The sequence below is a fragment of the Carassius auratus genome, chromosome 47 (assembly GCF_003368295.1).
Source record: "Carassius auratus strain Wakin chromosome 47, ASM336829v1, whole genome shotgun sequence".
Taxonomy (NCBI): Eukaryota; Metazoa; Chordata; class Actinopteri; order Cypriniformes; family Cyprinidae; genus Carassius; species Carassius auratus.
Window position 1 is genome coordinate 3,822,982 of NC_039289.1, and position 16,574 is coordinate 3,839,555.

General features: G+C 33.0%; 1 protein-coding gene across 1 annotated transcript in view; it reads right to left on the reverse strand.

The window, feature by feature from the left end:
• The window catches only part of LOC113064818 (low-density lipoprotein receptor-related protein 1B), a 207,079-nt gene extending 190,767 nt beyond the window's left edge, over window positions 1-16,312 (reverse strand). Inside the window, exon 1 of the mRNA XM_026235763.1 lies at window positions 16,040-16,312. Coding sequence (XP_026091548.1) covers window positions 16,040-16,124 — 85 coding nt within the window. The 5' untranslated portion in view covers window positions 16,125-16,312. The remainder of the gene's footprint in view (window positions 1-16,039) is intronic.
• Window positions 16,313-16,574: the final 262 nt, after the last annotated feature.

A 16,574-nucleotide genomic window follows, 5' to 3' on the forward strand; every position in this document is an offset into this window, starting at 1 on the left:
ATTTGAATGTCCGCCGGTTCCCGCCTCCTTCTTCCTGTGATTCTGAAGTTTTTATAGTGTTACACTGTCATTTTATAATAATTAATCAAGTATTTTAATTTAATATAATTATTCAAATAATGTAATAACATAATTTATCATATTTTAGTAGTAATAATATTCATATTTATAAATTAGTAAAAAAAAAAAAAAAAAAGCAAAGGTTTTCAATGCAGTACATCTTCCTGTTTTCTCTGTATAATCATTCCCAGCATCCAAAAGCATTTCGCAGAGGATTTTTATCAGACTCTTGACTCAAAATGCGCAACCATACACTCAAAAGAGCTGAAAACTGATCGGCTTTTCAAATGGACAGTTTTAGGAATTGCACAAGGCACTCAAGTAGCTAAACCATCTGGAAAAACCATTCCAATCCCCAGAGACATCAATAAAAGCCTGTCCTTATTTACACAGCCAAGAAGCGAACCTCATCTGCCTCCTCCTATGGGAAAACCGCCGTACCCTTGCTGGACATAGTTCATAATATCCACAACCATTATGAACGACTAGAGTAGAGGCCTTTTCGAACATCACCAGGCTGCAGTCACTTAACCGTCCATGGGTTCAGCAGGTCAGTGATGATATGGCCCCACTGGGCGGCACTCAGCTCGCTAATGCTAACGTTAAGGGCCGCGGATGGAGTGAGAGTCATTGCGTAAGACCCATAATGGCGCTCTAGAGGGTTCTTGAGAACACACGGATCCATTATCTCCTGTACTTTTATTACGCCTAATTAAAACGTAAGGACAATAGAGTCGTTTAGTCTTTCTGGGGCCTTCGGCGGTGGACAAAATATCACTTTCTGTTGCTGAAACTCCAGGAGATCCACTTCACCTACCGCATTCATATTCAACGTGTGCTGTTGGATGAAATACAACCCTACGACGTCAGAAGGTATAATGTATTGCAACCCGATGCACTCTGAATTGCATTGTTTAAAAGCTCTAAAAGGGTCTTAATGATGCAGGAACCAGAGTTTATGTCTATCTATTAGCAAAAGAGTCAGAAAGCTCCTATCGGACACAGACTTGGGACGCACCTGCAAAGGGTTGCATAAATAGCCCAACGGCGCACTCGTACGTCCCGCTTTGGTTCAGGTGCACTTAGGGCTCTTAAGTGAACTTACTTTTGCTGCATTGCGCATTTCAGGTGCCAATTATTGTCTCGAGAAGCGCTCCGTGAGACTTGTGTGCTAGTTCCAGTCGACTGTAAACACGCAGGTGGCAAACTCTTGTTAAAGCGGGAGGAAAAGCAGAGGTGAAATTGGTTTGTGAGAGTTGGAGTGTCCTTCATACGGCCCGGTAACTTTGAACCCCCTCTGCGCAATAACCTGTAACAACCTGCAGACTTTTCATCAGAGAAAACAACTGGAGAAGAATCACGTATGAAATCCAGACCACAAAAAAAATTTATTCATATCACACATTTGATATTAACATATTTACATGACATTCAAAGATGATTTTATTACTATTATTATTATTATTAGTTTTAGTGTCATATTCCCATACACAATAGTTCACGTTAGTTTACAATACATTTTAGTAGAATGTATATTAAAATAATTTATATTATTATTATTATTATTATTAAATTCTTTAAAGGAATATTCTGGGCTAGTACAAGTTAGGATAGCATTTTAATATATATTATATATTATATTTCAATATATACATGGTATTATTGAAAGATTATGGCATGTAATAAAGTTTACACATTCTCTAATATATTTTTTATATAAATATTGAAAGAATTTATTTGTCAATATTTCTGAACACACATATATAATATTACATGCAAATAGTGTTATATAATAATAATAATTATAATATATAATATGCAAATATAATAATAATAATAATAATATACACAAATAACATTATTATTATTAGTATTATTATTGCTATTATTATTATTGCTTGCAATGGTGCATATAATTGCCATGTAATATAATTAATATTTTTAATTACTATTTTATTATTTCATTATTATAATTTTCATATAATGTATACTTATATTTTTTAAGTACAGACCAAAATTGCATCACAGGAATACTTTTTTTTTTTTTTTAAGAATATTCAAATAAAAAACTATTATTTTTTATATTAATATTTCACAATATTACAGTTTTTTTTCTGTATTTTGGATCAAATAAATGCAGGCTTGATGAGCAGAAGAAACTTCTTTCAAAAACATTAAAAATAGTAATGTTTCCAAACTTTTGGTCTGTACTGTGTGTGTGTGTATATATATATATATATATATATATATATATATATATATATATATATATATATATATATATATATATATATATATATATATATATAAGCTTTACAGCTCAAATAATACAGAATAATTATTGTAAGTGCTTATACGCTTCACATTTTCATATTTAAAACGTGTAGGCACTTACAGCACAGGTCAATTAAACCTACTTTTGATGTATTTAAATGCAGGAATGTGCGCTTACAACAGAAGGTAATTGGGACCATTTTTGAAGGATTTGAATGCAGAATTGAGCCGTCAATGTACTGTTTTAAGCTTTCTGAATGCTACTAGCACAAATTCTACCTTGACAGGAGCATAAAGTGACCCATTTGCAGGGAAATATGAAATGGGACGAGCTGACAAGATCATTTGTTCCCATTTAATTTAGCTGGGATGCAAATGATGTGCGAGATAAACAGCCTGAGGCAGTGTCACTACTATCACCATCATCTAGGAGAAAAACCAGAGCTCAATTCAGACCCAGATAATAAACAAGCAGCAGCAAGTGTGTCTTGTAAACACGCAGCTGACATGTGGATATCAGAGACACTGGATGGAGGTTTATGGTTGGGAACGGTCTTTCAGCACCATGGACAGCATCTGATTTTGCTGACGAATACAAAAATATAGCCATCAGTACTTGAGGGACACTCAGGATAAAATGAATTGCTAAATAAATGAACAGAAGGCTTTCAGCAGCTACTCTGTTTTGAAGTGTAACACACACATAACTGACACATAACTCCAGTTTAGCGTGCTGCCGGCAGTTGGCTTGGAAATGTTCTTGGTCGTTCGTCTTCATTAGCGCTTACAGTGAGCAACACAAATATGCAAACATCCGTGCCAAACTTTGTGTTTGGTTAATCATCCTAACTAGACACCGGGTAAGAACAGGAAAACAGTAGCCCAGAATTACAAGGAAACTGTCCTCCAGTGATGTTTATCCATGCACCAAAAGTATGTTGTTATTCAAGAAATATTTTAATAGCATAATAAATGAATAAATAATAACTAGTATTTAAATAAAAATAATTAAGAGCAATTCAACTTATAAATTACCAACAAATCAATTATCAACGAATTTCAATTTATATAATTTACTACGCATAGTAAAAAGAATCACATTTTATTAAGATATTTGTACAAATCGTTTACATTATTAAATATAATATAATAATATGATGTGCAGTATTGTATAATAATACTGTACAAAACAATAATTATGCAATCTAATATTACATACAGTATACTATTTTCCAAATGTTTTGAATTTCAATTAAAAATATTATTTATCATTTATATATTACATTTATATTTATATATTACATATATATTGTAAGATGTTGGATGAACTTTAAATATTGCTATAGCAACTATTCCTTTTTAGATAAACAGACAAAACAGGCAAACAGCAAACTTGATTAAACTGCACATAGATATTAATACAGTCATTATTATTCAAGGAGAACAAGCCCATATGGTAATCTGAGACTCAATATATAAAATCAACTCTCAAACCCACAAACAGAGAATTCTGCTATCTTCCACATCAAATAAAAATAAGCAACCAGAGCAATGAGAATGTTTCCTCATGAGAAAATGTGAGGGTCAAAGAGCAGGTGGGGGGGGGGGGGGGGGTACACACATTTGCAATAAAGCTGCTTTTACTGAAAGTACTGTAGCCTAACATAAAAATCAGGATACAATATTTAAATAAAAATTGTAAATATTGTATCCAAAAAAATACATTTTTTAATAAAATCATATATTTGACTTATTATATAATTATAATGTATTGCATAATTGTACAAAAATGTAAAATATATTTTTTATTTAATGAAATGCAATAAAACCTGTATTTTTTAATTAACAGTAAAGTGGAATACATACAAATAATATTTTTTTATTGAAGATTCTACATTGTGTTTTACATTTATTAAAGCTTCAAATTCAATATCAAATTTAAAATCTTCCATACAAGTGTTTCATAAAAAACTGATCAAAATGTAAACTGCTATTGAGACAAAAGTCTGAATTATGAACAAACCAGAGTGAGAATTATTTAAAATAATTAATTCGTAAATTATAAGTATGTTCAAATTTAATTTATATTTTACATATTTCATCATGTTACATATAATAAAGCACTTCATTATTACAAATTATAATATGTAAATATTCAATTAACATATATTTACTTTATTCAAGTATTATATCATTGATATTATATGCATATAAAAAATATTTAATTTTAATCTTAAAATATTTTTAATAATCAACAATTTTTATAAATATTTAAATTTGAATTATACATTTTACAAAGCTATTGAATGATTTAGATGAGTGTGTGGTTCATACACTGCTTTTGCAATGTTTTTCTATAATTTTTTTCAAGCCAGTAAGCTTCAGTCCATAATCATTACAACATGTAAAAGAGCAACCAGCAAATTCTTCTAAATTTCTTGGAAAAAAAAGTCACACTTTTGGGTAAACAGTCCTTTAAATAACAAAGACTGCTATTTCCTCATTGTTCCAGTAGGAATGCAAAATCATTTGATCCAGGAGTCATTCTAATCTGATTTTAACAAAAATTAGCCAACGTGTTCACTTAACGGTGAAAGGTTTGGTTAAAAGCGAGCTTGGAGGTGACATATTAATTGAGTTCACGCTGATATACTTACAGGTTATGTGTTCGTAATGTAGCAATTATTCTAAAGACGTTGGTTTTATAGCACCATTAAGAAAGCCACAAAAGATGTCTATCAATAAACCGGCTAAATAAATGTGCACCGACCCGTCGTTTATAAATTTACATTGAGCAATAAAACACAAGCATTAGCCTTAATTCAAACCAAACAAGCATAATTAGAAATACTTCAACCTCCAAATCCAATTATCACTCAGGCACTGTGGGAAAACCGGCCAGGAATTGTTTGTGCCTGCAATAATTCAGTCAATACGCTTTTGATTATAATGTATCATCCTCGACACGTGCGCAGCATTTTTATCGACAATGATAAATCTCTAAAATAAGCACATTTTGGTTCTCGACGGCTTTCATGTCCGTCCTCTGAGAGATTCAAAAGACGGCAGAAAGAGACACGCCGCCGTCCTGTCAGTTCACAAGGACATTAGTGCAAAGCTCTCGCACATCGATTCTGCGCTCCTGCCAGCGTAAACAGTCGATCGATGGCATGTTATGAATGTGCTATTTATCAGATTAAGCCTAAAGGGAGTTTTCGGATGATAATATCTATCACTTTTGTCTCGAAGCCCCTCGAGATGGATTACTGCTCTTAACTTAGCATGTACAGCTGAATACATCAATACAAGAAGTCTGAATGGTACTTGTGGTTCAAGCGGTGAAAAGGAACGAGCTGAGGTTCCCAACTGGTGGTTTAGGCATGAAATGCAAAGGTCATAGACTCGAAATACTGTTACACAGAGAAGTTTCTCACAGATGTAGCTTTGAGCTGGACACTTCACCTCAGGTTGCTCCAAAGGGCCTTTTAGCTTGTGCGTTCCTGTGCATTTTTGTGTATGTGGTGGTGTTCAAGTCAGATAAATAACAGTCTATTAGGTGATTTTTGTTTTTAAATCAGACAGCACTAACACACAGATTGGCAAAAACACATTGCACCTTTATTATGCAAAGTCTATGCTTGTGATAGAAAAATAAGTAAACCAACAAACAAACTAAAAAATAACAATCCGTTACACTGTAAAAAGTAATTTGTTGAGTTAACAATTCAACTGGGCAAAGTTGTTGCCTTAAAGTAATCTTAACTTTATTGTTTTAAGTGTAATTGAAATCTCTGCTAATATATTAAAAGTATTCCTTTTGAGCTCAATTTACTTAAACCATTTAACTTAATTGAATCTGTGATCTGAGGAACATTACTACTCAGAATTACTGACTCCCAGAGTGCATTGCGGCATGAATAAATTATCCAATTGCTTTGATTTACAGTTGTTGTTTTTATTTTGCAATTTTATTTGCTGTCTTAATGAATTATATTAATGAATATAATAATTAAAATAATTAAAAACAGTATCAAAGTGAATGACCCATTAAATTACAATACAAAGTAGGTTAAAACAAAATAAAATAAAACAACATACAATTGCATGACATTGCATTAAAGAAAAACATATACAAACATACAATTATGTGAGTGCATATGACACATTACAATAAAATAAATTGTATACAAGACCATGGCATTAAATAATTTTAAAAAACTCCATTTCTGACACATTAATTAAAATAAAAAAGGATAAAATAGTATAAGAAATAGTAAAGAAGTGCATTATATTAAATCACTATAAATAAATAATAAATAAATACAAATAAACCATTTAAATTAAATTAAAATTAAACACTAATTGAAGAGCCAGCTGCCAAATGTGTAGAGTAGCAATTTTTTTTTTGCAGTGCCAGGTGATTCTTTGCATAAGTATCTCACATAAAGAGTTATGATGCTATCATACCTTTATATAAGCTACTTAAATACACAGTTTCTGTGAAACTGCCCAAATATTGCTATAACAAGAGATGGCTTCACACAGATTTCTAAAAAGCTAGAGCTGAAAGTACAGTGATTTTATATTCTGATATTGAACTGAAGGAGTCCAGCGGGTCAATCATGTCTGGTAAGCTTGTTAAAGGGTCAGTAAAGGTAATAAAAGTATATCATTGGGGTACAGAGTGAGATTTTGTGTTCAGTTTCCCTCGGTACAGTGGCCTTGTTATGCAATGCTACTGCTATCGCTAGAAGTGACAAGGCCTGTCTGATACTGCGCTGTAAAGGTAAAAACAATACAGTATTTGTCACAGCAATACTGCCATAGGTGAAAAGTACAGAGTCTGGACCAAACGTCATCAGCTGATTTCTCCTGTAATTCTGAACGCTGTACTGATTCTGACACAAATAAAAAACATTCTCAGGTCATTACCCTGTTTATTTTAATGTAATAACAGTTCAGGGGAAAATGACACGTGTTAATGTGCAGAAAACACATTAATATATCACTGTCATAACTTTGCACGTCAGTGAGTAGAAGCTGAACGGCACGGCGAAGGTAATTATTGAGCTTAATGGTTTTTCAAGGCATCTGATTCAAACTAGTCAATGAGAATTTATCATAGACTCAAGTAGAAAACTAAGCGAACCATGGAGGAATTCAATATAAAAAAATTATTTCTGTATTTAACATATATAACAACTTGCACGAATAATATTGCAGTAATATTTGCAGCACTTTACAGCAGGTAAAATTAAATAATCACACCTTAAAATGCTGCAAACAAACAAACAAAGAGATAATAACAGTTTGTGCATACATATGTTATATAAATAAATACAATATGCACATACATGACATATTAAAACAAAATAAGATTAAACAAAAACATTAAACTGCTGTAAATAAATGTAAAAAATTAACAAAATCGTAATAAAGTGTACACAATTAAATAGCAATAAATAAAATTACCTGCATGAAACACAAATAAGTTTTATATAAAAAATGAAACAAAAGTATAAATAAATACAGTACGTGAATGTAAAATAAAATTTAAAATAGTATCAAACTCAATGACATGCATACACAAATAATGTACGTGACAAATAAAATACCAAAATTAAATAAAATGAGAATGATTGTAATTTACTGTAAACATTGATCTTGCAGCACTATATTAGCACATTTAGACCATGGTTAAACTATGGATTGCAGCTGGTTACTGGATAATAAAGATTTTGTCACTGAAATACTATGGCAAACTGAATTCACTCCTAAACTAACTACTGATTTGCCTTTTTGCTTTTTGAATTTGAAGGATTCACCTTTACAAAGTATTGTTTTGTCATTTGGCATGAGCAGGCACTGCAGACGTGGTTGTGGATCTATAACAGAGTCTATTAAGTGTTTATAGGATTTATAACCCCTTGGTTTATAGTCAATAGAGCTGTGTCTTTATTAGTCAGGCCGAGTTGTTGTTTTGGCCTCTACTACTGCGCCTGAAAGACTTACGACAGGAAACCACCAAAGCGCATTCAGGGAACCGAGCATGGGACTGCCAGACCATTTTAACCTGCTGGATACAGACTCACACACACTTACTCGCATAAAATCATTTGACATTATTAATGCATGCTGGGCTTTTTTCTCTTTAATTTCCATATTGCGAAATTTGCTTCTTGCAGAACACTGAATGTGTAATTCGTCAATACATTATGTCTAAATAAAGGCTGAAATCTGATCTATGTGGTCTGCTATATCGTACTGATGTGGAGTCAATAAATTAGATTTAAAAAGCGGTTTTTCTTATTTAACCATGCAGCCAACAGCTCTCCCTGAAGACTTTTCTCAGCTCAGATTCTGAGTGCCTTCATATGAGCATCCTCAAGACATACTGTAGATTAACGGTAATATTTGAACGCGAACTAAAACCTCACTTGACAACATTGCTCTGACTGTGAAAACAAGCCTTCGAGGAAAATGGTGACATATACATTTGATGCTAAAATACTACATTCTCACATATACATTCATATAGTCTTTTGTTTTTTAAATACCTACATTTCTCCTTCAGTTCTAATGTCAAATCATCCACAGGTATAAACATGAGAAATGCAAACAATGAAAAATGTCATATTGTCGGTAAAGATGTGTAAGCAATTGCAAAAAAAAAAAAAAAAAAACATTTCTAGTGTTTTTAACTTCACCATAAAAACTAATGATCTGTATAATAAAATAAACTACAATAAAAGCAGTTTGACTATATTTGTATTTCAGGCTTGCAAGTATCAAATCTTATTTGTAATTCTACACATTTGAACCGGAGAGTAGCGATTACTTACAAATCAATTGAAAATTACAAATTACGAATTACTATAAAAAAAGAAAAAAAAAAAGCGGTCTGTATAATGTCAAGTCAAGTCACCTTTATTTATATAGTGCTTTAAACAAAATACATTGCGTCAAAGCAACTGAACAACATTCATTCATTGTTCAACATTCATTCATTCATTGAACAACATTCATTGTTCAGTTTAAATAGTGTATGTGCATTTATTATCATTAATGTGCCCATTATTTTGAGCTGCGGGCCTCAAATCAAATTTTTTTTACTACACATTTGAACTTGCATGTACCATTAACTCACAATCCAGCTCTACAAGAATACAACAATACATGTTTGCACCATTTATAACAATTAATTGCAGTTTTGATGTGAAAACAGATATGTGCACAATAAATGAAAATCTTGAAAAAGTAATAAAATAAAAAAAAAATAAAAAAAAAATCGAATAGAATTGTTGATCAGATTTGTGGAAACTGTTTATAACTTCCACCAGACAGAACAAAATATTGTTGCGTTAAGCATAATTGGTGCAAGAATATGCGCTTAATGTAATCAAGCCTTGCAAAAACGTTTAATCTAACCCGATCTCAAGAAAGTGCGTCTAAATAGTACGGCAAATAAAAACAAAAACTTGTGGTACTGATACGCATAAATGGACTTTTCCATGCATATGCTACGCGATGGGTAGATTTAGGGTTATGAACATTGCTCAAAATGTTCCATTTATATTTATATTCCACAGACAAATACAACAACAAACAGGTTTGGAATGACTGAATTTTTGCCATAACCAATATGTTATTGATGACATTTGAACGAAACCAAACCTAGGCACGCAACAAAACCGGAGTGTGTCGGTGTACATTGACAGCTGCATACGAGTGTGTTTGAGTGCATCTGTGTCTGTGTAGAAGTAGTGACAGTACTGATGGGAATTTAAAAAGACCCCCTGTTGTTCTTCTCCAAGTTAAAAGCATCACATCACAGCACTTTCGCCTTTGGTAATCATCCAGCATAAAGATGCTTCATACAGGTATGGACATCTGCTTTTATTTCATCACTTCAATATTCATGGCCTACTTGACGGCCGAAGTTATCAGACTGGAGAAAGTAAGGAATGTTATCAAGAGTAAGCGAACGCGTCGGAGTTGTACGCGAGTGTGGGAGTCAAGTGCAAATGCAGGTATGGAAGTAGGACTGTGTGTCCTGTGCTTTCTGCAGCTCTTGTAGTCTCTAGCCTGCATTGCTTTATACACATTTTATCATATGGAAAGCATTACGTCCAAAGGGCACAAACAAAGGCAAAAATGCGCTCATGGGAACATGACAACAACAAATGCACTTCGATAAACACTGGTCTCCATCCCGGTCATCAACAACGAGCTCAAATTGCCATCGCAAAAACAATAAACTCAAGTACCGCACGTAAGTTGGAACAGTGCAGAGACACTTTGTTTCTCCAAAATCACCTGGCGCCCAATGTAGGGCTCAATCCTTCAGAGGAATAACTGATTTAGCAGAAAAATAACAATTTCAGCACATAAGACTCCAGAAAACCACTTTCTCTCAGCTCATCTTATGACAGATGGAAAAAAGAGACTCAAAAGTAGACTGTGGTCCTTTATATCTTGTTATATATTGTTCTTTTTTTTTGGCATTATGGCATTATTTGTATTATTTTTGCACCCTATTGTCATTAGCACTAAAATGCAAATGTGATTCACATTGCAGCAGCAATAAAAAGTATTAAATTACTAAAATGTATATACTGTACTGTAGCTAGATAGATCTAGTGGTTTGAAGGATAGTGGCACAGATTGGTCAATAATCTCAATTACAACAAATTAGTTTTTGGGGCTCAATTTTGATCATTAAATAATCTTTTAATGACATCTAAAGATTCTTGCTCTAAATATGCATGACAGCTTTTTTTTTGTGGTTGTCTTATGAACGACATTTTAGTGGTTGTCTTATGAAATTATGGTAAAAAACCTATGGAATATAGTATTTGGTAGTATTTGTTGTTGGACAGCCTGCAGCCTACTTTTTTTCTTTCTTTAAAGAAAATATCACATATATGGATCCAAATATAGACTCTGGATTTTAAGATTTAGAGTAATTAGCTGTGGCTTTCTTGGACAACTGTATGATGTGCCATTGAATTTCTAAATACGGCAGCTTTAAAGGATCCAGAAATATGATGGACATAAATTAGGCAGCAGAAATACGACCAGAAATATCAATTAGGCAATAGCCGTGAAAACTTACTGAAGTACATATTCCTCTGATGCATGAAGACGCCCACGAGCGGCGAGTTACAACTCCTCCTTAGTGAAGTCTGTCTCCAGAAATCTAAAGGATCAAAGGATCACTCTCTGTGATAGAGGCAGACATTTTTACTCTCGCTAATGGGTTAGAAACACAACAGCAACCATCTCCAAGACTACAATCATCCATTAGCATCGAAACCGAAAGGTTTTCATACACCAGTCACTTGCCAAGTAATGATTTACTTCACAAACAGAAACATCTGAGCGTTTGCAGTAATGAATTGCCACTTTCTGCAAAAATGTGACAAAAAAAAGTTGTTGTTTTTTAAACAAAGAGTCTGTGAAAAGAGGTGCTAAGCCTGAACTTGAGAGATCAATCTAAAATTATTTTGTATTAGTTAATATTATAAATAATATTTTGGAGCCGTTGCATTCATTTTAAATTAATGATTAATTTGTTCTACCGTTACGAAATTTTCATACTTGTTTTAAACCATATTAAGACATTCATAACCTTGCAATCTTGTATTACACATTAAATAAATATATTATTTAGATATTTTTAAATTAATTCATGGATGTGTGTGTGTGTGTGTGTGTGTGTGTGTGTGTGTACAGAAAGATTTTTGCAAAATTTCAGACATTTTCAGACAAAAAAAAAAAAAAAAACTTTGGGTCAAATATGGATTAACCCAACTTTGGGGTTAAACATTTAATAAAAGAAATTACATTAAATAATAATAATACTAATAATACTACTACTAATAATTTTTATTCCATGTTTGACCCAAAGTTGGGTTGAAACAACTCAGCATTTTTAAGTGTAAAAAAAAAAAAATAAATAATAATATATATATATTTCTTTCTAGCAATAAACATTAAATAAATATAAAATAATTGTTTTTTTCCAAGTTTCAGGCATGTTTAAATACAGTTTAACATATACTAGTGACTTTGCAATTCTCTAGCATGACACATCAAATAATTATCAAATGTAGATGTTTAGAATGTATTTATTCCAAACTATTAATAATAATAAAAAATAAAAAAAAATTCAAGTTATCAAAGTTTCAGACAAAGGCAGTATAAATAGTTTAAAATTAATTTGTGATTTTCTATCATTAAACATTACAGAAGTAATATTGGGTCTGTTCTTCTTTTAACATCTGAATGATTTTAATGTCAATCCTACTTGAGAAACTGGAGGTCAAGGACTGCATCATCGACAGGTGAGCCTGGCATTTGTTCATACGTCCTAAATAGAAGCGATACTGTGAAATTATGCATGACTGTTTGAGGAATGGGAAACGCATTTCATTCATTTGCTTTGCACCAGATTTTAAATCTTGTTCTGCAGTAAACACAATAACAAACTAGACAGAAGAGGGAATAGACATCAGGCTTAGCTTTCAGCAGGTGCATGAACGCAGGCTGAAGAAGATCCTTGAAGAGCTGGCAGCTCAGTTGACTGACAGTACTGTAGGAGAGCCTCAGGCTACACAACCCAAAGTTCAGCTAAGATGACCATGAACAAAACACACACACACACACTAACATATTGAATTCTTGCACAATACTGTTTTTTTTGTTGTTGTTGTTTTTTTGCCTCAATAGCAAAAACAGTGTTAGATTTGTTTTTTGTTTTTTCACGGTTCAAATTGGTCTTGAATCAGTGTTAACAGAAGTAACAAAAGGAATATATATAATTTAAACATATGTTTACAATATATACTAAATAAAAGTATACTAAATATAAGTATGTGCATTTATGTATAATACTGAAATTTCTTATTATATTGTGATTATGCATATAAATTACAATAAACCAAAACCAATAAATGATTAAATATTATTTAGTGAATACTGTACAAATATCTTTATTTTTTGTTTGAAAGGAAATGATACTATACTATTATAGACGTCAATATTGCAGTTCATTACTATACATTATTTTTTGATACTGATCCATATAAATGTATCCATAATAAATGATTTGATATAATTAAGTCAGTATTGTACAAATACCTTTAAAGTTGCATCAGATGCTTTTTAGTAAAATGTTTACACAAAATGCTTACAGTTACAAATAAAAACCGAATCTAATACAGCAGCTGTTTTTAATTTATGAACGGTTTATGTTCTACAAACATTAAACGCTACATCCTAATGATAAATATTCAGTCCTGACGCTAAGGCACATGTGCTAACAATGTGTTCCCAAAAACAATCCGTCCAACTTCCCATTAAGTTGAGCTCATGTTAAAATCAGTTAAATGAAGCTAAACACCCAAGCTTATAACGAACATGACCGAACTGCGGTAAATGGATCCAAATTGCCATAACAGAAAACCAAGCACGAGAGGAGAGCATTTCTCAAGCCAACACGTCTTTCACAACAGAGTCATGAGTCAAGTCTTGAACCAATACGAAAAATGTTATGCAGCACTGACATTTAACAACTGCCGATCCCGAGGAAACCACATTCATAACCAGCCCAGCAGTCCAGATTGCCATCACGCACAAACCTGATTCCAAAATCTTCATTCTTTACAGAAATGTACATCTTTTTAGCCAAAGATTGTTTCCAGAATCACACAGAGAGGAATCGGAGCCAAAATGAACACCTGAACCACAACGCCACCCGATTCTACTTATAATAAATCTAATTGCGAAATTGTATCCAAACAATGAAGCAGTTTAGCTGAAGATAAACTCTTATAAAAACAGGCACAATGACATGAAGGTCAAATATCAAAACTTTTTTGCGTTCAACATGACATATTTCCATTTGACCGATTGATAGATCACCAAAAAGAAAATATCTATAGCCAACATTACACCGACAGAGACACATTTACCACACTAACTATTCAGTCTATAGGCCACCATTAGTGTTTTCGGTTCTCTGTAATGGAGCCCTTAGGGAGCTGCACTTGTTGCGGTGCTTGATTTGTTTAGGGTAACCACATTTTGTCAACGGTTTATTGAATGTCTGCTCAATAAACTTGGTAACACACCATCCCTTTGTAACAAACCCCACATCAAATGCTCATTTCAACATGGACAGTAAATCTATTTTCATTTGCAAACCAATCCTTGTGGTATGTTGGGCTTTTTATGTAAAAAAAAAACCAAACCACAATCCATTATTCATATTCTAAAGCATTGTAGCTCACAGATTAGGCAAAAACGTTTCAGATACGTGGCCAGTTGGCACTTTTACAGCAAATTTGTTAATTAAAGAAACTTAGCCATTGGAAAGTCATCCCTCATGGAGGGTGTTCAATAAATATCAAGTGTACATTTTGATATTTAATGTTTTCGAAGCTATTGGAATCACCATCTGGTCTGTCAAACTAAAAATGAGAGTCCGAAAAGTGTCTAGTCAACATCATTTTGGCAGTTTTAGGTATGAAGTCATTAAATGATGAATCTTTCAGTTGCATTTGCTATTAACCTAATAAACCGTTATGGTTCTGCTAAATGCAGCCCTGCCTTTTAAACCAGATGTATCAGTGTAACATATACACACTTCCATTATTTCTAATAACATAAAGATGACACTGCATTTAAAAGCCTTCAGGGAGTCAGTAGCAGAGGCTTTTATGAAAAATGACACTGACACCCCAGTTAAATCATCTACTGTTACAAATAAAGGTGAATGAAAAATAGGTTTACAGCGTCTAAGTTCCACAAAGGACTTTATTTCCTGCATTCGTTCTAACTTAGATGCCATTTCTAGTCTTCTTTTCTTTTTTTGAGTCTCATAACTGAATTTTGCAAGTTTCCTTTATCCGACAAACCCAGTTCAGGTCTTGCAGCCTCTATTAATGATCTAATGAAGTGAATCAGGTGTGTTAAACAAGGTTGACATCCCCATGTGTTCTCCAGAAACCTGAAACTGAAAAACTCAATTGCAGCCGCAAGCATTCTTGTCATCTCCAAAGAATGATGTGGTCCTTAAGGGCATGAAAGAAGGTTCTTGATTAAAAATACAATTATTGTGTATATATATATATATATATATATATATATATATATATATATATATATATATATATATATATATATATATATAATAAAATGGTGTAAGAGCCATCAAGAACCTTTATTTTTAAGAGTCTACATTTGAAAGGTAAAGAAACAGTCAATACAGGTTGAAGACAACTTTAACAAATGGTTAAAAGTCATTTTCTTCAACTTCTACAAATAATGAAGCCACTTAAATGGTTATTGATTTAGTCTGTCAGCCAGACGCTCTCTCTGTGTCATGTCAAGTTATATAAAAGTAAAAAAAAGATAAAGACAGTTACTAAGCCATAGACAGACAGACAGAGATAGATAGATAGATAGATAGATAGATAGATAGATAGATAGATAGATAGATAGATAGATAGATAGATAGATAGATAGATAGATAGATAGATAGATAGATAGATCGCCTACTTCCCAACATACACAAAAGTTTTATCTTAAGAGGCTATTAAACGTAAATACGATACTTATTAATACTTCAACAATAACATGTTAATACATGCAAACAGATAACACATCAATGCGTTAGTAAGCGGAGTTTACTATGTCTTACCTTGCTCAGCCCCAGCCACAGTCAGTGTTTTAACCAGCAGAATTAATCCCGACATGCTCAGAAATGCCAAAATAAAGTCGGACATCGTGGCTGGATGTAGTCCCGAGCAGATCCGCTATCCGCCAGCGCCGATGATGATGATGATGCCCAAGTTGAGTGTGAGCGAAGCCGGTCTCGAGTCCCGCGGCGCTCCGCTCCGCAGCGCAGCTCCTCCCGCAGGTGTGTGTGCGTGTGTGCGTGTGTGTGTGTGTGTGTGACTGTACGGACAGAACGGACTACGTGCGCCTCAGCTTGAGGATAACGAGGTAGGATGGGAGAGAGAGAGAGAGAGAGAGAGAGCACTGAATAATGAGAAATGAGATTATGCATGTGGTGAACTCTCACGTGAGTGATAGAAAGATAGTAATACAAGAATATAGATAGATAGATAGATAGATAGATAGATAGATAGATAGATAGATAGATAGATAGATAGATAGATAGATAGATAGATAGATAGATAGATAGATAGATAGATAGTTCTGAAATCATTGTA